Below are 23794 nucleotides of genomic sequence, written 5' to 3'. Positions count from 1 at the left end.
TGCACGTCTGAAAGCTAGAGACCCCAGATGGGGGGCTGATGAGGAGACTGCTGGGGAGACCCAGTGAGAAATGGTGGCTGCCTAGTTTGCAGATCTTGAGAAATGTTTACTGGACTGAATCTTAACACAGCTAGGATCTAATTGAATGGGAGTGGGTTAGAATTAAGGGGAGAGTCAAGTATACAGACACTTACCCTCTGCTGGTGGGAACCTAAAATAGCGCAACCACTTCGAAGAGCTGTTTGACAGCTCTTTGTCAAGTCAGATGTAAACCAGCATGGCTCCACGTTCCGGGTATTTTCCCAACAGAAGTGAAAACCCAACAAACACTTGCACACAGATGTTCCTAACAGCTTTAGTCATGTTTTTCCAGCCCCAAACTGGAATAACCCAGTGTCCCTCAGCAGATCAGTAAACAAATCGTGGCACATCCACGCAGTGGGACAGTACTTAGCAATATAAAAGCACTGTGACAACGTGCAACAGCATAGCTGAATTTCAAAAAAACAGATGCAGAGAGAAGGAACCCAGACACTCAAGAGAACCTAACGGGGGAACTGCATTCGTGCAATTTTAGAACAAACACGACGAATCCATTGGTGGTCATGGAGTGGGAGTTGGGGATTTTGAAGGTGGGGATAGCGAAGCGTGAGAAAATGCTTTGGGGTGACGGAAACATCGTAGGGTGTGAGGGTGGTTACATGGATGTGTGCGTTTCTCGGATTGTACACCTGAAAGGAGAGAAAGGAGAGCCCAGAGGTTGGGTGTGTTGTGGGCTGGGGAGGAAGAAGTTAGCCAGCCAGAGGAGGACCAGAAGAGCCTTGGAGACATGGTAACCGCCTGCGGGCTAGAAGGAAAGAGTGAAATTGGGCAAACTGGAGGAGAAGGGCGGGAAGTTTGCGAGCGCTCACTCCGCCCGCGCTTACCCCCCTGTGCCGCAGAAGGCAGAGTCAGGTGTGCAGAGGAGGGGAACTTGAGGCAAGGAGTGAAGGTTTGAAATATTAGCTGGGAGGAAGAGGGAACAGAGGCCAACCAGGAAGTAGATAAGCGCATCTCTTAGGACTTGGGGCCCAGCTGGAGAATGCTTTCTCCAAGAGTGATTTAGTGTTTTCTTCAGCAGCACTCAGAGCCTGGGTATGGAGGAAAGGGGATGGCTGGGTAGATTTTGGGTTGAGGAGTGGTAGAACCTAGTTACTGGATTATTAAAAGTCATTAAGGATGGATGTCCAGACTGGGCAGGAAGAGAGGCAGGAAGGAAACGAACCTGAACTGATTGTTCCAATCAGTCCTCTGTGCCAGGCACCGTTTTAGGTGTTGGGGATATGGCAGACAACAAAAAGTTAATCAGTGGCTAGAGTCGATGTTTCTTAAAAAATAAGTTAAATACGCTGAACTTCAGAGGTGGTTTAAGTGTGGAGAAAAATCAAGGAGGGAAGAGGTGTAGGGGATCCCTGAGGGATAGGAGGTGGTCAAGGAAGACCCCCCGCTGAGATGGTGATATTTGATCAAAGATGTGGGCAGAGCGGGCAGCAAATGCAAAGTGCCTGAGGCCGGAGCAGGCTAGACAGTATTTGAGGGCTATGAAGAGCTCGGCTGGAATAAGCAAGGAGGAAATAGCGAGAAAGCGTTAGAGGTTGGGAGGGTGGGATTGTGTGGGATTTATAGGCCACTGGGTGACCACTGGCCCTTATGATTGAAATGGAAACCACCAAAAGATTTTGAGTGGTAGAGAAGGATAATCTGACTTCTGTCCTTACAAGCATCACCACTCTCAAGGCACAGACTTTAAGTCTTAACAAACACTCCATCCTTATTTAATCCACAGAGAGATGCCTCATGGGTTATTGGTGTTATTATATATGTTTTTCTTCATTGATGAGGAGCAGAAGTCAGGCTGTGCTCAAGGGGCAGGGCAAGCCATAGAACGGGAAGTGGCAGTGGAGGGGCTGCCTCCTAGTGGGTGGCAGAGCAGCAGGTGCATGCGGTGGCCAGAATGGTCAAGAAGCTGCAGAAACGGTAGAGCTGTTGGTGCTCCTGGATGGAACTGCTAAGACCCATAGCTCAGAAGGGGAGCAAGGTCAAGAGTGCACGTGTGGCCCAGGACAGAGGGAGAGGGCATGAGGCTTCAGAGAGGACAGGATGGAGAATAAAACCAGAAAAACTATTCATGGAAAGATAAAAATCCATGTCTTGTGGAGATAAAAATGTTTCCATTTTCACCTTTGTGAACTTGGGCAAAGGAAGGGTGTGACCATCTGTTATGCGGCATTTCTGTCCCTGGTTCAAAAGGAGGCTTCAGTGAGCACAACAGTAGCAATGAGGTCACCCAACCTCATTGGGTCTCTGGGTGTAAAGATTATGTCATTTCAAGTCTGAGCTGGACCCCCTAGGGAAGGGGGTTCCGTCCCGTGGCTGCTACCTGGGGAGCAGGGAGCAAGTTCATGTCTGGCTCTCCTCCAGCCTTACCTGTACCTCGATTAACACCTGTTTTCATACTTGCACAGGAACCTCCCCCCCTCCCCGCACCACCCCTTTTTTCCCTTCTGAAAGTAAAACAGCTTTGTGGGACGCCTTTTATCCTTATCGGTCTCCATATAGATAGAGTGGCTTATTTTGTAGCAGTGTTTGTTTATAGCCTTATAGTTAGGCCAGCTTTCTTTTCACATGGCTGAATTTTTTTTTTTTTTTTTAAAGCAAGAATCTTGCCTGATACCAGTTCTCATTATTAAATAAAAACAACCACTTTTCCACCTTAGGCTTTCATTGCACATTTTCAGATGATGCTGTTTGCTTTTATTTTGCTGGCTTTCCAAGCTTTTTTTAAAAATCTCTAACCTGTTATGTTAGGGAGAATTTCAAGCATATGGAGAAGGAATAGCAAAATAACTCCCCAGTGTTGCCACGGTCGTCTTTAACTTTTTTTTTTTTTTTAAGATTATTTATTTATTTATTTGACAGACAGAGATCACAAGTAGGCAGAGAGGCAGGCGGAGAGAGAGAGAGGAGGAAGCAGGCTCCTGGCTGAGTAGAGAGCCCGATGTGGGGCTTGATCCCAGGACCCTGGGATCATGACCTGAGCTGAAGGCAGAGGCTTTAACCAACTGAGCCACCCAGGCACCCCTCGTCTTTAATATTTATCAGTAGGCTTCCATTTTTTGTTTTATCTGCACTTGCATATGTTTTTTTTTTTTTCCCTGTAGTACTTAAAGGTTTTTGTTTATGTATTTGAGAGAGAGAGAGAGAGAGCACGTTCACACAGGTTGGGGGGGACGGGCTCCACACTGAGCACAGCGCTTGATCTCATGATCCTGAGTTTAAGACCTAAGCTGCAATCAAGAGTTGGACGCCTAACCAACTGAGCCACCCCGACACCCCTTTTTTTCTGTAATACTTTAATATTCACAGATGCAAATGATTCTTTAAGAAAACAAAAATCTAGGGTGTAGGTCATGGCTGGCCCTCAGAAGCCAAGCAGCACTTTTTTCACCTGTGGGAGTTGACTTAATGGGGGTGCTGTGACCTGGCTTCCTTCTCTGCCCATGTTCACTCCAGGGACTGCATTTTATGTGGATGGGACGCTAAGATGACCAGAAGCTCCTCCTACTGGAGCTCTTCTCCTCCTAAGCCTACCATTCTAGAAGCACAGTTCTTAACACACCCGGAGAGTTGTCCCACTGCTCCTTCCCTGGCTCCTCCCAGTGGCCTTTGTCTTCACTGGAACCTGTCAGGTATAGGACACATTTTGGGACTTAAGTCCTCAGTGTCAGGTGGCCAGCGGATGAGCTCTAGAAAACTGGGGAGATCTGCCCCCAAGGACAGGTCCCCAAGCATGAGCAAGCATGGTCCCGCAAAGATAACCCCGTGACCAGGACTCGAGATCCTGTCAGTCTCCGGGTCTTGTTTCTGGGGAAGTGCGAGAATTTGGCCGCATCTTTCGGCTGTTTTTATCTGTGGTACCTTGAAGCAGCCGAAATGTACAACACAAAAAGCTGCCCTCTGGCCGCTGTGTTTCCCTGGCGCCATGGCATTGTCGCCTCCCCGGTTTGGGTTGGGGGCGCAGGGCTGTGGCTGCACCTCCCCTCTGTCGGGGGGCGGGCGGGGGGGTGACCTGTCTCTTGTTTCCTGTGTCTTGCGTCAGTCTGTTTGTGAACATGTGCCCGCAGGTGATTAATGGGAACGGTAAACAGACGCTTCCTAACTGAAAGTTCCTCCTGTTTCCTAAGATGTTTCTGGTGTAATGAATTGTTTGTTTGCAGCCCACAGACCACATGTGCTGTGTGTGCTTCTGTCCCTGCGAACACCGTGTGTGCTTTCATGTGGGAGCTGGGCTTGTAAAGTCAACAGATGATAAGGCTTGAAAGAGTTTTCTTCATCTGAGAATGCCAGGGGGGCTGGGGAATCAGCAGCACAGCCTGGGGAGCCTGGCATTCTGCATCCAAAACCCCGTGACAATATGTGCTGTCCTCACGCCCCATCCCCCACTCCCCCACCCCTGACTTAGGTTGTGGATGGTGTGGCTGTGTAGCCCGGGGTGGGGAAGGGAGCTTTTTTAACAGGAAGGCATTTTTTAAATTTTTTGCCTTTCCATCATTTTTTTTTCCTATGTGCATTGAAGATTTTCTCCTCAGCTGCATTACTACTCTGTATACATTATCTTTTCTCCTGAACATCACAGTATAAAGATTTATACGTTTTTAAAATTGTATAAGCCCGGGCGCCTGGGTGGCTCAGTGGGTTAAGCCGCTGCCTTCGGCTCAGGTCATGATCTCAGGGTCCTGGGATCGAGTCCCGCATCGGGCTCTCTGCTCGGCAGGGAGTCTGCTTCCTCCTCTCTCTCTCTCTGCCTGCCTCTCTGCCTACTTGTGATCTCTCTCTGTCAAATAAATAAATAAAATCTTTAAAAAAAATAAAATTGTATAAGCCCTTTTAGAAGCCTTTATTTTCTGCCAAGTGGACATTCCCTAACTGAACCATATTATTGAATAATTAATTCATTTGTAATGCTATTGTGAGCATCTTTGTACACAAAGCATTTTCTGTGTTTTATATTACATTTAAACTAGATTTTGTAGAAATGAAATGTATGGATCAAAGGGAGTCAAGGGGAACGAGCACTTGGAGGCTGTAAGATTGTCATATTGATCCCCCAGTGGGGTGTATCCGTTTGCCACCAACCAGATTCTCATCAACAGGAAAATTTATTCTTAAGCCACAGTGTTGTTTTTCTGAATGGGAGTTCCTAGTACCTCTACAGCAATCTGTGACAAGGTGATGGTTTAGGTTTTAAAAGGCCTTGGTGTGTCAGAGAGTGACACTGTGACTCATTGTCCACTGTGGGTTGCGACTGGTTCTTCCTTCACTGTCCATCTCTCAAGTTATGTGCTCATTTTTAAAAAAATATTTATTTATTTTAGAGAGTGGGGGAAGGACAGAGGGAGAGAGAGAGAGAGAATCCTCAAGCAGACTCTGTGCTGAGCGTGAAACCTGATGTAAAGCTTAATCTCATCACCCTGAGGTCATGTCCTGAGCAGAAATTAAGACTAAGCCACCCAGGTGCCCCCATGTACGCATTTCTTGGCATCAGTTCCATTCTGCTATGTTCTCTATCCAGTCTCGGGGACAATCTGTGTCTTTGGGTGTGTGCTTTCTTTTTCTTTCTTCTTTCTTTTTTTTTTTTTAAAGATTTATTTATTTGAGAGAGAGAGAGAGCAAGTACATGAGGGGGGTTAGGAGCAGAGGGAGAGAGGCTGACTCCCTGATGAGCAGGGAGCCTGACATGGGGCTCAATTCCAGGACGCTGGGATCATGACCTGAGCCGAAAGCAGATGCTTAACACGGAGCCACCCATGTGCCCCTGGGTGTGTGTTTTGTAAAGTGCCTTCATGTACATATCTGGTAAATTTAAGGTTTTGATACCATTTGTGAATCTTTCCTGGGGACCTCTTAGAATCTGATATTTTAGAGTCTGATGATGCCTTTGTTGTTGTTTTGCACAGATCCAGTTCTGCAAGTTCCAACACATGTGGAAGAGTAAGTCTTCTGATTTGCTTCAGTACTTCCCCTTTAATGCATTTTTAAAAAACTATTCCATCAATATTTAGGAATCTAGTCGCTGGGAGTGCATATATGCATACACTTGAGGTATAACGAGAATGATGGGGACAGGAAGTCTTACAGGTGCTATGGTCTCTGTTGGGTGGTCCGTTCCTTGGGGGAAGGAGGTAGTGATATTAAAAAGGCTTCCTTGAGATGAAACTTGAGTTTTGAGCTTAAGCTGCCAAAGTCCTGCCAGAGGGTTTAGATCTCTGCCTCTTCACTGTCATACCATGGAGAGGAAACGCGAACGTGACCTGCTACTAGAGTGCGTGCTGTGGCACCTGTCAGAGCTCAAATGTTGGAGGCATCCTAAGCACAGAAAAGATTCAGCAAGGGGTTTCTGAGTGCCTAGTCCTAGTTCAGACTTCACCAGGTTAACCTTACCAAAGACCATGGAAAGCCACGGACTAGAGACCCTCATCCCTCTCCTTGGCAGGTTCTCTCTGATGTCAAGCTTTCCGAGTCTGCTTTTATTGCCTCCAGTTTAAAAATAAATGTTTGTTGAACACTAAGGTAGATTTGTCCTACCTGTTTACATACTGTTCCATGCTATTAAATATTAATTGTTGACGTTCTATACACAATTGATTTAGAAACTGAAAAGCAGACTTAATGGGTTCTTTTTCACTTCATCATCGTCACCTGGAGCGCTTTGACCAAATGATGATTTACTCTTCTATGGTTTTTTACTTTTTTTCTTTCTCGCAGGTTGCTTTTTTTCTGCTCAAGTATAGCCTATCACCATAGGGATATTTTATTTGTGGCTAAAAGTAAAAGAGCGGTGGGTGGAATTGTCTTTGACACACACATGTCCCCCTTCCCCCAATCATGACTATGCATGGCTTTGGGATGTTGTTCTGTGCCCTGGGCTATAATTTATCATTGATACTTACTGCTCAATCTCTAGGCCTGCCTTCCTCCCAGATCCCAATGACGGCAGCCTGTATACGCTTGGAGGCAAGAATAATGAAGGCCTGACGGTGAGTGTATTTAACTTTGTGTACTTCGAGGTTCCAGACCAGTGGTCCTCAACTGTTGCCCATTGAGATCACCTGAGAGCTTAAAAAAAATCCCTGGAGACTGTGATTTGTGTGATCTGGGGGTGAGATCTGGGCATCAATATCTTTTTATTTTTTAAAGCTTCTTAAATGAACTTTTAATTTTTTATTCTTATAAGATTTTATCTATTTATTTGAAAGAGAGCAGGAGCAGGATGGAAGAGCAGATGGAGAGGGAGAAGCAGGCTCCCCACTGAGCAGGGAGCCCAGTGGGGGGTTTGATGTGGAGTTCGATCCCAGGACTCTAGGATCATGACCAGAGCCGAAGGCAGACACTTAACCACTGAGCCACCCAGGTGCCCCCCCCCCCCAAATGAGCTTTTACATGCCAGAATTCAGAAACACTGACCTGGACTAGCAGGTTCCCATGGGCCAGCCAGCATGCTGGAGAGGTATGAGACTCCCTTTAGCAGCAGGATTTGCTGTAACTAGCGATTCTCAAATTGGAGGTTTAAAGCATTGTTTACCCCCACCCACCCCAGCGAATGTCCCCTTCCGGCACAGGGAGCTGGTGAGATTCCATTCTCATGCCATCTTCATTTGAGAATCTAGACCGGTGGTTCTTAACCTTAGCTGCACATTGTAATAACCCGGAGCACTCTTTAAAAAAAAAAAAAAAAAAAAAAAATCTGTACCCCAATCCCAAAAGTTTCTGTTTAATTGATCTAAGTCATCAGCAATTTTTTTTTTTTTTTTTTTAAAGATTTTATTTATTTATCAGAGAGAGAGGGGGGAGAGAGCAAGCACAGGCAGACAGAATGGCAGGCAGAGGCAGAGGGAGAAGCAGGCTCCCTGCCAAGCAAGGAGCCCGATATGGGACTCGATCCCAGGACGCCGGGATCATGACCTGAGCCGAAGGCAGCTGCTTAACCAACTGAGCCACCCAGGCGTCCCAGTCATCAGCAATTTTTAAAAGTTCCCCGGATAAGAGAATTTAGAAACAGGCCCACACATATGGTCACCTGATTTATGAAAAGGGTGACACTGCAGGGCAGTAGGAGAAAGGTGGTCTTGGAATAAATGGCATGAGTCAGCTGCGATGTCCGTGAAAAAGTATCTTAACTTCTGCCTCACGTGAGTGAGACAGGACACATGAGACTCTGTTTCAGAGAGATGGCGTAACGAAGTGTGAAATGTGGAATAAAACTTTTAAGAAAAAAGCGTAGTGGAACATCTTCACAACCTTAAAGTAGGAAAAGATTTCTTTCTTTCTTTTTTTTTTTTTTTCCAGTTGGCTCCATGCCAAATTTGGCATTCAGTGCAGGGTTTGAACTCCAAAACTGTGAGATCAAGATCTGAGCCAACACTAAGAGTTGGACACTTAACCAACTGAGCCACCCAGGTGCACCAGAGAAGATTTCTTAAATAGAATGAGATAAACAAAACAGAAACACCCCACACTCACCATAAAGGGAAAATATATATATATGATTATATTAAAATTAAGAGTTTTTCTTTCTTAAGAGACACTGTTAAGAGAGGCAGGCCACGCTGTACCCAGCAATACACATATGACACCAACAAAGGATTCATATTTCAGAATATGTAAAGAACTATGGATTATTAGAAAGAGAACCTAATAGAGAAATAGCAGAAGAGGTTATCCAAATGGTCATTTAAACATATGAAAAGATACTCAGCTTCATTAATCATTAGGGAAATGCAAATAAAAATCACAGTGTCCCACTACTAAAATGAGAGAAATAGACAAAACAGGGGTTGGGGCAGGAGTAGTGAAACAACCAGAGCTCCTGGGCACTGCTGGAGAAGGGCCACTTGGTATATCCAGTTTGGAAACTGTTTGGCAGAATCTGTAAAGCCTTATGACCCAGTCCTCCTTCCCAGGTTATTATGTACCCAACAGAAACACCTGTGAGCATTCGCCAAACAGGTACCCAGAGTTACCGCAGCGTTTCTGAAAATAACCAAGAGGTGAAAACTGCCCAGACAGCATCACTAGTAGACAGGATAAAGAAATCACGGAACAGCGATACAATGAAATAGTCTGCATCAGCGAGAACCAACAGTCTGTGAGTCTACACGGCAGCATGGAGAAACCTCACCGATCTGAGGTTGGACGAAAGATGACAAACAAGAAAGGTTGCACACTCAGTGATTCATTTATATAAAGCTCAAAGACAGGAAAAACTAGTCTATGCTGTTTTGAAGTTAGGATAATGATTACCCTGGAAGATTAGGATTGGAAGAGAAGGCAAGAGGAGGAATTTCGGAGCTCTGGAAATGTCCTGCTGCTTCATGTACATTCTGGCTACGTGGGTTGGTTCACTTCGTGCCGTTGCACTGAGCTGAGGTGTACAATTCCGGGTGCCATTTGTGTCCTGCTTCAATAGAAAGTTTTTTTCTAAGAAAGTCTCCAAGTGATTCTAATGTGCAGGTTGAGAACCAGTGGTCTAGATTGTAAGTGGCTGTGAGCTCTAATTGGGGTATTTTAACCTCATCTTCTGAATGAAAGGAAGGCAAGACTTGCGTCCAGATGTGTGTGTTCTCCCGTCAGCATTTCCCTTCACATCCCCAGAGCCTGTATCTCTGTTCGCTAGACACCGTGTACAGTGATTTCTGGAAGTTGTCTCATGTTTCAGCAGCCCTCTGGGATACAGATATTCTCCTACATAAGAGGAGTGGAAACTTCGCCCACAGAGGTGAAGAAGTGTGTCCAAGGCCAAAGCATCAAGTGTTGTAACTTGGGCCTTGAGCTCAAACTTCCAAAAGATGCTCTGACCACCAGCCCTCACGTCTTCCTGTGTTGTGGGTTAACAGTTCTGCAAGCTGTGTGTTTCCCAGCTTGGGCCTTAAACAGGGGGGCCTGTAGAAATGCTCAGCAGACTATAGGCTCCAGACTGGAAGACTTGCAATGACTTTGTGATTCTCCAAAACATCTGGCAAAACCCAGTCAGCTATGACGGCCTTTCTGTGGCATTTCTCCTTTTCTAAGGCTCAATTTAAATGTGGGGATAACGGGGGAAATCCAAATGATTGATTATTTCAAGTTCTGTTTATTAAAACTAGAGAGAAATCTTTTCTTTTTTGGAGAAAAAGATGACGGTGTAGTAGAAATAGAATAGTTTCAAGAACACAGAACGTTCCAAAAATAAAGTATACCGAAACGAACACTAACCAAAGGAACTCATCAGATGTCAGCTGTAGACTCAGTTGTATGATGAAATGCTGTTGAAACACATGGATTCTTTTGAGTTTGAGTTTCCTTTCCTGGCACCTACCATAATTTCTTTCTAATACCAAGACTTAATTTTCTTGTTTTTTTCAATAAGAGCATTATTTAATGAAGAAACCATCAAAATGACTTTTTCCACCTCAAACTCCTGGGTCACCCACATAATGATGATGTCTCCTTTCCCTTAAAGCTTCAGCTGGGTGCTGAAGTTGCTTCTCTTCAGAATTAATCTCATGGCTCACCCACACTCTGAAAACCATGCCATTCTACTTAGCCTAGCTGGTTCTGGGTCAATTTTCAAAGACAAGAGAATTCTTTCTGCCTTCCCCCCACACACACCCAATTTCAAAGATTGTGTAACTTCTCCATATTTGTATAAGTCTTTTCAGAAAAGGTTTGTGTCTTCCCCAGAAGTGCTCTGTACAAGATACTTTAAGGGGCTCCTTAAAGTATCTCGGGAGCTCGAAGCTTGTTCAAAGTGGATATGGAAGCCTGGGGCAGCCCTTCTCCTTGGTTTCCAGTAAGGAAAACTCGCATCAACCATCCACACTGCCTCTCTCTTATTAGCAGAATTGGGTAACAGAAACAGATTGTGCAGTAATATTCTAATAATTGCACAAGACTTGGTTAACTTATTTTTCCTTTGCCTTTTTTTTAAAGAAACTTCCTTTTACCATCCCAGAGTTGGTACAGGCATCCCCATGCCGAAGTTCAGAAGGAATTCTCTACATGGGTAAGAGTCCCTGTTTTCAACATTGAAACTTTGATCTCTTTGGAAATGAGTCCTGGGAAATGAATCTGGGAAGGTAGCACGTCAGAGAGAGAGGTGTGCAGTGACTCCCCATGAGCCCTTCTGGGAAAGGTCTTTCTTACCTCGGTTGTGCTTATTCATGCCAGGATCAGCTGACCAATTAAGAAAGGGTTCCCTCCACTTGGGAGCAGACTTGACACCATTAATATGGTTACTCATTTAACAAGCTTTTTAGCTGCCGTGTTGACTTACCCCAGTGATTTAAAGATTGCAACATACCCAGAAGCAATTGGATGAAATTTAAAGTGAACACAATAGTCTGAGCCAAGAAAGGGAAGCCAGCTTCTGCCTATTAATTATAGGACTTTCTTAGTATTTCCTGCTATCAGAATATTGGATAAAACAGCACTTAACAGCTTGGCCAGATAAGCTGCCTTCATACCTATGGGGTCACCTCTTTGAAAGCATCAGATCACCTGCTTTTCTTTTATCGTGTTGCTGCCAAAATGTCAATAAAAATGCATTTGTAATACAAAGGAGAGCTGTGTTTATCTTGAAATCATAGTAGTAATAATATCCTATATTTACATAGCAGCTTTCCTTCTGAGGAACTGAAAGCACTTACTGCCTATTCCTGCCTCCGGAGCTTTATGTGCATTTCTGGGCCTCGCGTACAGGCTGGATTTTAAGTTTTTGCTTGGGACTCGGGAGCTGTCGCTTTCTTCCACACCTTCAGGACAAGGCAGCCCCAAGCCTCGAGATTCAGAGGAAGTGATCCACACAAGCTTTCTCTTCTCTCTCCTGGGCCATGCCCCAGGCCCTCCTGACCATCTTCTTTTTTAAGATTTTATTTATTATTTGAGAGAGAGTGTGAGCACCCAGGGGGAGAACAGAGAGAAGCAGGCTCCCTGTTGAAATGGGAGCCAGATGCAGGGCTCAATCCCAGGACCCTAGGATCATGACCCGAGCCGAAGGCAGATTCTTAACTGACTGAGCCACCCAGGCGCCCCATCCTGACCATCTTCTGACCATCTGTGTAACTGCTGTCTGTCTGGGTTTCTAGCTTTTGGCAGCGGTTCATTACTTAAGATGCATTTAGGCTAGTGTGTTTCTATCATCCTTGTGTGGTGTCCTCTTAAGTGAGTTCATTAAGCATATTTAAAACTGTGGCAATTGCCCGATGCATCCTTTAAGAGGTCGCTGAGCTACCCAGATGGTAATGGTCCTCAAAGTAACCAGAAGGGTGTCATGCCAGATGGGGAGGGATCATGGGCACGGCTATTTGGTGATGTTCTCACTCTATCTGCAGACCTTTTTCATACTAAGATTTTGTCGTTGAGAACAGAACGTTATCCATGGACAAGTTTCTCTTAAATAGACTAGGCATGTATGTTCCATCTGTTAGAACTAAGTGTAGCTCCAGCAAATTCTGATGCCCTGTTCTGTGATCTGTGGTCACAGACATGTGATCTTAACATCTCTGTACTCTGCTTCCAAGAGTCCCTTGAAGTAGGACCCTTGTCCAATAAGTTAGAAAGATCCCAGTAACCAGAGACCATGCCTTACAGAATAGAAATGCATACCTTATGGTGACTGTGTTGACTTTCAGAGGGGAGGCCCATGCTACTGACCCTCTGGAGTATGTACTGCAGAGGCATATGCTTTGAGTTTTCCCAGTGGTGTTGTCTGGCTGTACTGTCCACCTATTCATACCTTTTAACCAGCCAACCAAGGTGTGGGGGTGTAGTGTGTATGCTGGGGTCCATGGCTGAGATAAGCTTGGTCTCATGAATACCAAGTTGCTACCAACTCTACTACCCAGTCCCAGGTATCAGCTAAGTAGAGTTATAAACAGTAACTGTGGATCCTCTTTACATGTGGGCTCCTTAGGGAGGGGTGTAGAGGTCTGTGAATGACGGTTACCAGAGAAGTCAACCCTGGGTGAATTTCTCTATTTACACAGAGCTTGGTCTGTGGGAAGAGGATTGTCCTTCGGAGGCCAGGCTTTTCATATTTAAGGCCATTCATCAAAGCAATGAAGTCTGTGAGTTTTATTAGGTTGTTAGGTTTGAAGGCATTTTCAAACCATCATTAGGTTATTAAGTTATTAGAAGACCCAGTGGGCCAAGAAGTTTTATTCTCTCTGCTGTAGCATTCATCTTGTCACCCTCGGAGCATTAGAGAAATGTCTTCAACATCACGAGAACTCACGGCCTCACAGCACAGGAAACACCTTGGCCTGCTAGTTTGGCAGGGATATGTTTTTTTCCATACGGGGTGAGTATAAACCACAGTGTGTCCTTGTGACTTTTCAGGTAAAAAGCAGGACATTTGGTATGTCATTGACCTTCTGACCGGGGAGAAGCAACAGACTCTGTCGTCGGCCTTTGCAGACAGTCTCTGCCCGTCAACCTCTTTGCTGTATCTTGGGCGAACAGGTAAGAAGGAACCTTCTCTTGTGTACAACCTGTCTGTCCCCCCCCCCCCTGCCAAAAAAGACATTAAGTAGCCTCCCCCTGGGTCTCTGCTGCTCTGGGCTTCATTCTCTAGAAGGTGGCCAGATCTGTATTCTCCAAACATAGACTTTACCACGTTGGTTCCCCCTTTAAAAGCCTTCCCTGCCCCCCTACCAGGGTTTTCGTGGCTGGAGGGATTAGCCCGAAGCACCACGGCCTGCAGAACCCCCATGATGGGGCCACGGCCTCTATTCCCTCCTCCGCAGCTATATTTTCCAGACTTAAACGTTTTCCAGTCAGTTTCCAGAATAAGCATTGCTGGTTTTATTTTATTTATTTTTTTTTTTAAAGATTTTATTTATTTATTTATTTATTTGACAGAGAGAGAGAGAGAGAGAGAGCGCACGCACGATCACAAGTAGGCAGAGAAGCAGGCAGAGAGAGGGGAGAAGCGGGCTCCTCGCTGAGCAGAGAGCCCGACTTGGGGCTCGATCTCAGGACCCTGAGATCACGACCTGAGCTGAAGGCAGAGGCCCAACCCACTGAGCCACCAAGGTGCCCTAGCATTGCTGTTTTTTAAGACATTCAGCAGTGGGTCCATCCCTCTCCACCAGCTACGCACCTGTTTGCCTTGATTTGATCTTGACCTTGAGGCCGTTTTTTATAGTGAGGCTCTTCCAGCTGGAGTGTTGGTCCTGGCCCCTCTAGATTTTCTTTGTATTCAGCTTAAAAACTGAATGGTTTCTTCTTCAGCCCCTCCATGTCACAATACATCACATGCAGTTAGGAGAGCCTGCTTGGCACTTTCTGAGTTCTGTCTGAAGATCCCCGCAGCCAAACCCGCAAGATCGCCAGGTGCTTTCTTGCGCTTTTCCAAGTTACTGCAAGCAGTGGTCTGTGCTAGTGTCACCGTGTCATAGCCTGGGCCACCCCTTGGCAGCTCCCAGGAGCAGTTTCCTTCCTCTCCTTCAGTCTTCATGTCGGCCTGCCAGCCTCCCCCCACCACCTTGTCCCAGCCAATGCCACACGTTTCCTTGTGTTGTCATAGCCCTATCCCATCTCTGGGTACCAGTTTCTAACATCAGCTATCTTTTGCTATATACTAAACCACTCCACCACTTAGGTGGTTTTAAATGATACTGTGATTAAAAAAATAATAATAAAATCATGATGCACAATAGCAAAAAAATAAAAAATAAACACAGTGATATTGATTCTGTGAGTCATGAGTCTAAGGGCACAGTGTGAGTGGCTGGTCCCTGTTCCACACGCTGTCGGCCAGGTTCACCCGTGTGTCTGGGACTTCGGTTCCTGCCCACATGGCCTTTCTCTCTCCCTACGGATGGCCTGCACACTTTACAGACATGTAGAAAGGGTCTGTCCATTGTCATGTAGGTCAGGTCGGCCCTTCAGCAGGTGCTGGGGCCCCTGCAGGTAATAGGCCGGTGTGTGTTCTCCAGAATACACCATCACCATGTACGACACCAAAACCCGCGAGCTCCGGTGGAACGCCACCTACTTCGACTACGCAGCCTCGCTGCCTGAGGACGACGGGGACTACAGTAAGTGCTCCCGGGAGGCTCCACAAGGCTGGCGGGGTACGTGTGACCACTGAGGACGCTGTCACTCCCAAATGTCGGGTGTTCTTTTAAGGCGCTCTTGGCCACCAGCTTTTGGAGATACCAAGGCTTTGACAGTCGGTATTGAAGGCAGGGGCCTAGGTGAGAAGCGTGGAAGGTAACCTTAGTAGAGTGGGTGGGGAGTTAGCCTGAGAGGAGGGTCAAGCGCCATATTGAGTCTCTCTGTGTCCCAGAAGGAACACACCACAAGCCCCTGGGAAGCAGAACTAAGTATGCTGTGACGGGAACAGTCCATCCCCTAAATGTGACTCATCCCCCTAGTTTATTTCTCTTGTAAACGTTCTCCCAACTCAAATGAAAACTGAAAGCCAATTTTGCCATCTGAACACTGATACCTGAACGTCTGACAGAGATCTCCTCTGTGGGCAGATGGGGGCAGTGTCAGTGGTCAGCTTTGACCTTCCACTCCATCAGTTGGTTTGAAATGATTGCTATAAAATATCCGAATCCTGGGCCTCTTCCCTGGCTCTTTCCTCCTCACTGTCGACTCCGGCTAATTGTGTAGAGCGCCCGAGAGTCTCACCAGGTAAACCACCGTCCAGAGTGGTCCTAGCTTACGTTTATGAAGCAGGCAGCTCTCACTGTCCTGATGTTGTAGAGCCTGCACTGGGTTCACTGGAAACGAGTGACATCGTTGGGAGGCTATCTGAGAATGCTCCAGAAATCTTGTTTCCTATAGCTGAGTGACTGCTTCTTGCCAGGAGAGAGAGGATGTGGTCGGGCGTGAGATGGGGTGAGACCACATGCTTTGTTTATTTGATCTGTGCAGAGATGTCCCACTTTGTGTCTAATGGCGACGGGCTGGTGGTGACCGTGGACAGTGAATCTGGCGACGTCCTGTGGATCCAAAACTACGCTTCACCCGTGGTGGCCTTTTACGTCTGGCAGCGGGAGGGTCTGAAGAAGGTGCTGCACATCAACGTCGCTGTGGAGACCCTGCGCTACCTGACCTTCATGTCCGGGGAGGTGGGCCGCATCACCAAGTGGAAGTACCCATTCCCCAAGGAGACGGAGGCCAAGAGCAAGCTGACGTGAGTCAGGGGACCCAGGACAGAAGAGGGCAGCCATGACCCAGACCGTCTGCAGGACGCCATGGCACAGGGTGGATAAAGAGCCAGGACTGGCCCCATTGGAAAGTTCGAGATGCGTCTATGCACTGGGGCATGCCTTGATGCTTCAGAGTTCTCGAATATCACATAAATCAAAATTCTGGACAGGGATAAGAGACCGCTGATACAGAACCCCAGCACAGTTTGCATCTGTCTCAGCTGGTGGGAGGACAAGAGATGTCTTTACCTTTCAGCTTTCTGGATTTTCTAAATTCTCACTCTAAGTCATACTCGTTTCCAAAATGAGGGAAAGAGTGTTACCGCGTGTAATAAGCCTGAGCCTCTGCTGGCTTGTGTTCGCCATCCCCACCTGTTAGCAGCCGGCAGCGTGGTCCCGTGGCCTTGCTGAATCCCCGTTTCCCGCTCCGCAGGGCTACAGGGAGAGCAGTGGGGCCGTGAGCGCTCTCCGAGTTGGCACAGCACCTTTCGCACGGCAGGTGTCTGTCGAGGGAGGTTCCAAGGCTTTAGTGATGACCAACCCCACACTGGCTATTGCTGGTAACCGCGAGGGTCTGGAGGTGCAGCCCCTGCCTCTTCACGCCGACCCCACAGACAAAGCCGGACCCTCCCCCCTCTGCCCCTTCACTGCCCACCGGCTGGGGGAGCAGCACCCTCACTGGTTTGGAACTTCTTGTGTACCCCTTTGCTGCAGTCATCCAGCTGAGAGCAGCGAGTGTGCCTCAGGGTTTCTGTAGAACCTCTAGACTCCCGACGAGTCACGAGACAGAATGGCAGCTCGGTTGTCAGAGCGGGCTGTGGTCCGGGCCACCTTAGTGTCTTGGCAGTGGTTGCGAGCATTTGGTCCTTCCCGGGTGAGCACTGTCCGTGGTTCTTTCTGCAGGAGGCATGGGGACGGTCCAGCGCAGCCTTCCCTTGGCGGGTGAGGGGAAGCCAGGCTGGCAGTTGGCTGACTCGTGCACGCCTCTGGAGGCAGCGACAGCCGGGGCCTGCAGTCCAGGTTCCCAGGATGGTAGCCCTGCCTTCACTCCGCTGCTGGAGTGCCAGTGGTTAATCTGGTTATTCTTAGCGTGGCATTTGGGCCTGGCACACTTCTCTCCAGAAAGGCCCCTTCTGTGGAACATAGAAATTAAGTGACTGTAGAAGGCATGTTTCTGCTTGTCTCCTAGGCCCACCCTGTATGTCGGGAAGTACTCTACCAGCCTGTATGCCTCCCCCTCCATGGTTCACGAGGGAGTCGCCGTTGTGGTAAGTCTCCTCTCCGGGGCTCACAGGGGCAGCCTCCTCCCAAGCACTCCTTTTCCATTTTGGCAAAGAATGACTCTGAATTATATTTGAACATCCTGTGGGGAAAGAATGCAAGACACAGGTCTTAGATCCCGAGAAACAGTTCCTGCCCATGTACCATTTTTTACTTCCTGAGGGAAGATGTATGACAAGAGCAGCTTCCCAAGCCCCGGGAGCCCAAGACATTCTGCTTTGCTTTCATGTTCAAGTCTGAACTGTCCAGGCTGGTGTTCACACCCTCCTCTGTCTCTGTCCAGGCCCTCAGGACCCTTCTTCCACACTGCTCGGGTCTCTGTGGGAGTTGTGCAGGCCATCTCTCCCTCATTCCAGAAGGTTCCTGTTTGGCTTTCTCCACCTTTGTTCAGGCTGTGCCTCACGCATCAAATGCCCTCCCTTCCTTTTTCCTGCTCAAATCCTTCCCATCCTTTGGTGACCTCTCGAGGCCTCCTCAGACCTCACCAGCCTCTTCCAAGTGCGGAGCCAGCACTGGGCTCCTGGCCAGAACTTCTACCCTGGTCCGGGCAGAGGCTGTGGGCTGTGGGCTCCTTCACTTACCTCTGCTTCTCATAGTAGCCTCTGCGAATTCCACACACATTCTTCCCCAGACAAAAGAACTTTAAAAAGCTGCCCCTGATGAAGGTGTTGAGGAAGGAGGCTCTGCCACGTGAGGGCTTTGTGTCTTGCTCTGGCTGTCCTGGGCCAGCCCCACACTAGAAATCGCTTTCCTTGGGTGCTTCTCTACAAGGGCTGCCCCAGACCTCACTCCTGTTCTTTATTCACAGCCCCGAGGCAGCACTCTGCCTTTGCTGGAAGGCCCCCAGACTGATGGGGTCACCATCGGGGACAAAGGGGAGTGTGTGATCACACCCAGCACAGACGTCAAGTTTGACCCTGGGCTCAAAGGCAAGAACAAGCTCAACTACCTGAGGAACTACTGGCTTCTGATAGGTAAGCGCTGGTTTCTCATCCCTTCTGCCGCAGCGTGCTGCCCCCTGGTGGGCAAAGACCGGCCTTGCTCCTTACCGTGGTCAACTCTGCATTGTGCTTAGTTCGGGTCCAAGATGGTCTTTCAGACCTGGCACTGTTTTTATCTGCAAGGAAAAGAAACAAGGTAGTTGTGTTACCACATCAGTTCTCAAAATTCATTAATGTTCCAAAACCCAAGTACAGACTTAACATAACCTTTGTGCACTTATCCGGCGCGCAGACCGTCCATTATATGCCAGGCACTGGCACTAAGCACTTTCGAACCCATCTCCTCATTTCTGCCAGCTGCCCCTTGTGGGGTAGACAGCCTTGTTGCTCCACTTTTGGGAAACCAGGGCGATTCCTATGGAAGAGTTCCATGGTTGGGGGGAGTTGGAGACAGGGTGTGTGGGGGGGGGGGTTGTTGGAGATCCAGGAGGAATGGAAGGTGGCAAAGAGATTGAGGCTGGGCTTGGGTCAGGGAGCCACAACAGAAGTCCCCGGATGTGGGGAAATTTGATTTGTCTCTGTGCATCCTGTCTCCCCCCACTCCTGCTGCCTCTTAGCCTCCTAGCCCCAGAGATGTGAGAGGCAGGGATGCCACTTTGTGAGGGGGCACGGGAGGCAAGTGGTTGCTAGCTGCTGAGTGGAAGGGGCAGAGAGAGGGCAATGCTGGAGGCACCAGGAAAGGATGTGGGGTAGCTGGGAAGCATGTGGGCCCAGGAGGCCCCGTGGTGGCACCCAGGCTGGGATGGGGGCTGGGGGCAGGGGTGTAACTGGGAGTTGCAGATAGGAGCCTGAGCGTCCCGGAGTCCCGATCCGTCCCTGTATGGTTGTCCAGGTCTTGTTCTTCTGACTCTCTGTAGTCATTTTTCTTCTGCTTATTTTTTCTGCCAAATAATGGGCAAAAGAGGTAACAGAGTAATTCTACCTTTTTTTTTTTAAGATTTTATTTACTTATTTGACAGAGATCACAAGTAGGCAGAGAGACAGGCAGAGGGGGAGGGGGAAGCAGGCTCCCTGTTGAGCAGAGAGCCCGATGCGCGGCTCGATCCCAGAACCCTGAGTCTACGAGCCAAGCCGAAGGCAGAGGCTTAACCCACTGAGCCACCCAGGCGCCCCACTTCTACCTTTCTTTTGAACAGAAGTAGTTTTGAGAGCATGCGTGACTGGCCAATGTGAGGGGGAAAAGAGCTGATGAGTAGAGGCCATTAAAATTACAAGGTCATGTAGTTTTCTGTATGAGTTAAGGGATACATAACCAGCCCGCCAGTGGCTAAGAAGAGAGAAAATTTTGAAAACTAAGGAAATATGTCCCTAAGACTACAAAAAATATGGGGCCAAAGTCTTCATGACTAGGTTGCAAAATGATATCCTTTTAAAGTGGAAAGGTTGTCCAAGTAAGAAAACTGAGAAACTCAACAAAGTGCTAAGAAGTCATTAGGGAATCACCCCACACTTCTGAAATCCCCTGGAGGAACTCCGGAGCTAGTCATTTTTAAATAAGGAACTACTTGGCAATCTTTGCATAGACTCGGGGCCACAGGTAAAATGACATGCCCTTTTATGTCCAACTGTGTCCTTCGATTTAGTTTTGGAAGAAGACATTAAGGATATCCCCGCTTCCCACATTGGTCTTGAAAATAAAATGAGTCCTCTTAGCTTGAGCTATGTGGTCTGGTGGTCTTAACCTGGGGTACTGTTGGCTTCCTGTGGGAGCTTTGTCAGACAAGCATGTTTGACCCCTGGAAATCCTGAGTCCATGGGTCTGGGCCAGGGCCTGTGCTTTTTCTCTAGAGCCCAGACGTGATGATGATGATAGATAAATCCCAAAGACCAGGTACTGTTTGTATCCCAAAGACCAGGTACTGTTTGTACAAAAATGTGTTGGGATCTCCTGATGATGCTCGTGGAAAAGTTGGTTCAGAGCGTGCGGCCTGATGGCACCAGGGCCCAGTTACGGGAGACACCTGTCTGTGAGCGGAAGTATAGCAGGAAGTAAGGATCTGGGCTAATCCTGTCTGTAGTTGTCTGTTACTAAATCCCTACAGGGGAGGCTGGACTTGAAACACAGGGAGCAGGCCCTGGGGGCGGGGGTGGGGGCAGGCAGGGCCCTGTAGCACAGGGCAGCACATGGGAGGGCGACCTGTTTTCTCCTAGAGCAAAGGTTTCTTGTTAGTGAGCCTCAGAGGTGCCCGGAGACACTCACATTCAGATCTCTGGGCCCCATCAGCAGGTCTGATTCCAGGGTCTCAAGCAGGAAGACCCCACATGAGGACATCCTACTTCCGAGTAAAGCATGTTTCATAGTTCTCACAGACAAGGGGAAACGTGGTGGTTCGGAACAAAATGATCGTGTTTAGGGATGCCTGGGTGGCTCAATCAGTTAAGCCTCTGCCTTCAGCTCAGGTCATAATCCCAGGGTCCTGGATCCCATGTCTGACTCCCCACTCAGCAGGGAGTCTCCTTCTCCCTCTGTCCTCCCCACGCCCAAATAGATAAATAAAATCTTAGGGAAAAAAAGAAAGAAAGAAAGAAAGAATGATCTTATAGAGAACTGACCTAAAGATAAAGATTTTTCTTGTTTATTTTTGTCTTGGAAATACAGACCATAAGAATCTCTGGTAGGTTTGGGACAACAGTGGAAAGATCATAGAGTGAGATCCGCATCACAGGGAGAGAACACAAAGAAAAGTGTGTCCTGGAGCCAACAGCGCACTGTGAGAGAGTTAACTGGCTCTTCTGGGTAGTATAGGCGTCATTTCATGTTAGAGCTAAACAGATTTTCGAGCCATACTGAATCCCAGTTTTACTCAACTTTGTCTCTCTTACAGTAATATGCATACAGACGATGCTCAATAAATGTGTAACATACAGTAGGTAGTCTTCAAATAGCATAGAGATGAGAGTGAGGGCCCAGAGAACTGTGCCCCCCGGTTCCCCTAGCAAATGCGTCCTGTTTCTCTCTCTCTCTCTTTTTTTTTTTTAATATTTTATTTATTTATTTGACAGAAATCACAAGTAGGCAGAGAGGCAGACAGAGACAGAGGGGGAGGCAGGCTCCCTGCTGAGCAGAGAGCCCGATGTGGGGTTCGATCCCAGAATCCCGAGATCATGACCTGAGCTGAAGGCAGAGGCTTTAACCCACTGAGCCACCCAGGCGCCCCATCCTGTTTCTCTCTTGTGAATAATTTACCCCTTCCCAGGATGGAATTTAAAAAAAGAAAACACCTAAGAAAAATGTAAAATATATATATATATATATATATTAGATAAACTAGTAAAAAATCGTTAAAAAAGAAAAAGGTAACAGTTAAAAAAAATAAAATTTTACCCGAAGGCGAGAAAAAAAAAAAAAAAATGAAAAAGAAAAAATTAAATTAACTGCAAGACTAAAAAAAATCACAGGAAAAAAGCCATGAGTTCCGTGCTTGGCTTTCTCCTCCTCTGGAATTCTGCTGCTCTCCTTGGTATTGAAACCGCACTCCTTGGTAGGTGAACTTGGTCTCGGCTGGATTTCTTGTTGTTCTTCTGGGGGAGGGGCCTGTTGTAGTGATTCTCAAGTGTCTTTGCCCCAGGTGGAATTACACCGCCCTTACCCGGGGCCGGGGTGAGTAATCCGCTCGGGTTTGCTTTCAGGAGCTTTTGTTCCCTGAGCGCTTTCCGTAGAGTTCCAGAGGACGGGAATACAAATGGCGGCCTCCTGGTCTCCGGCCCGGAGGAGCCGAGAGCCCAGGGCCCCACTCCTCAGTGCGCGCTCAGAGAACAGCGCCCAGTTACTCCCGTCTGCCTGACCTCCGGCCGCGCTCCGAGCTCACCGAGCCTGCGACCGGTTCAAGGTAACACGGAGCTGCGAGATTACTGTCGGCTCTGTCTCTGTAGCCGGCTTTCCCGTTCCAATACCCGCAAGCTCTGCGACACTCAGACACCCCCGATCCTTCTGTGACCCTGCGGGACCTGAGGCCACGCTGACCCCGCGTGGGCTTCGCCCCGGTTTAGCCTCTGGAGCGATGTCCCTCAGCGGAACAGACTTTTAAAAGTCCTGATTTTGTGCGCGGTTGCTCCGCCGCTTGCCGGGAGCCGGCCCCTCCCCCCGGGGTCTATCTTCCCGTCGCTTTGGATTCACTTCTCCGCTGGTCCTACCTTTCAGAAAGTGGCTGATTTTCTGTTTCCAGAATTGCTGTTCTTCTTCTCTTCGATCTGCCGATGGATTTTCAGGTGTTTGCAATCTTTAGATAAGCTATCTAGCTGATCTCCGGCTAGCTGAAGCAGTCTCAGCTTGCTACTTCTCCGCCATCTTGACTCCTCCCCCCCCAGGATGGAATTTAGATAATAGGAATAGAACGCCACCCGAGCGATTTAAATACTAAGGTGGGAATGTGATAGCCTTAGTAGGGTGATGTTACGAGGTAGTGCTTGAAGGGAGAAACTGCTTGAATTTTTAATGGAGCTTCAAGAAGCTTCAGCAGCCCACAAGTAAATTAGGAATTACCCACACAAGTCTTACTCTGAACATATCCCAAAGATCCTGATTCCTCTCCTGACAAGGACACTTCTTTGCCCCTCACTGTGAGATTCAGAACACTGTATACCTGCCACTGAGTAATAAAATTTCTGTCTTAATGAGACTTTTCTGGTAACTGCCCCTCATTTTCTCTCCCTTTACAAATGTGGGTGCTCACCCTCTGGGCCCCTCAGTAGGGAGCGACAGTTGCCTGAGCTTGACATGGACGGCCACCACCATGTGGGGAGCCGGTCTCATGGAAATGTGTTTCCTCTCCCAGGACACCATGAAACCCCCCTGTCCGCGTCTACCAAGATGCTGGAGAGATTCCCCAACAACCTGCCCAAACATCGGGAAAACGTGATTCCTGCAGACTCAGACAAGAAGAGCTTCGAGGAAGTGAGTGGGGACGTGAACAGTTAGTTCCTGCCTCCTCGGGTCAGGTGTTGGGGGAAGGCATTTGCCCTTGCCTTGGGGCTCACAGTGGACTCGGGAGGGGAGAAGACTGCTCGGGAACCCACAGCAAACATCACCCAGTGAAGGCCCGGTGGGGAGACTGTCAGAGCACTTAGTGAGGGCGGTGGGAAAGGCAGAGGGATGGGGGAGGGGGCTGGCTGATGGGACAGGGGTAAAGGGCACCAGAGGACAGAGGGCAGCAGAGACGAAGACCCGGAGGTGGCACGAACCCTGCATGTGCAGCTCTGGGCCCGAGACCAGCTCTGAGGCCACCACGTGGGGAGCGGTGGGAAGTGGGACCATGTGCTACAGAGGAATCA

At 48.1% G+C, this 23794-nt stretch overlaps 1 protein-coding gene and 1 long non-coding RNA gene across 4 annotated transcripts in view; one reads left to right on the top strand and one right to left on the bottom strand.

The window, feature by feature from the left end:
* Positions 1-23794, top strand: part of ERN1 (endoplasmic reticulum to nucleus signaling 1) — a 78088-nt gene that overhangs the window by 37030 nt on the left and 17264 nt on the right. Inside the window, exons 3-11 of the mRNA XM_004749150.3 lie at positions 5997-6030; positions 7004-7076; positions 11008-11080; positions 13414-13536; positions 15015-15116; positions 15964-16225; positions 17431-17509; positions 18331-18496; positions 23299-23417. Coding sequence (XP_004749207.1) covers positions 5997-6030; positions 7004-7076; positions 11008-11080; positions 13414-13536; positions 15015-15116; positions 15964-16225; positions 17431-17509; positions 18331-18496; positions 23299-23417 — 1031 coding nt within the window. The remainder of the gene's footprint in view (positions 1-5996; positions 6031-7003; positions 7077-11007; positions 11081-13413; positions 13537-15014; positions 15117-15963; positions 16226-17430; positions 17510-18330; positions 18497-23298; positions 23418-23794) is intronic.
* Positions 17476-22702, bottom strand: LOC106005495. 3 transcript variants are annotated; one of them, XR_006607012.1, is made up of 3 exons: positions 22658-22702; positions 18472-18639; positions 17476-17604 (listed from the first exon to the last, which is right to left on the bottom strand). It is a non-coding gene; the product is annotated as an uncharacterized LOC106005495 (long non-coding RNA). The 3 variants fall into 3 exon arrangements; XR_006607011.1 differs by lacking the exon at positions 22658-22702 and adding an exon at positions 18731-19514; XR_001178891.2 differs by lacking the exon at positions 22658-22702 and adding an exon at positions 18731-19514 and having other exon boundaries at positions 18572-18639.

This window comes from Mustela putorius, unplaced genomic scaffold, assembly GCF_011764305.1.
Source record: "Mustela putorius furo isolate JIRA1106 unplaced genomic scaffold, ASM1176430v1.1 tig00000487_pilon_pilon_pilon, whole genome shotgun sequence".
NCBI classification, from domain to species: domain Eukaryota; kingdom Metazoa; phylum Chordata; class Mammalia; order Carnivora; family Mustelidae; genus Mustela; species Mustela putorius.
Note: the sequence above shows the minus strand (reverse complement) of the source record. Positions and strands in the feature narration are given on the sequence as shown.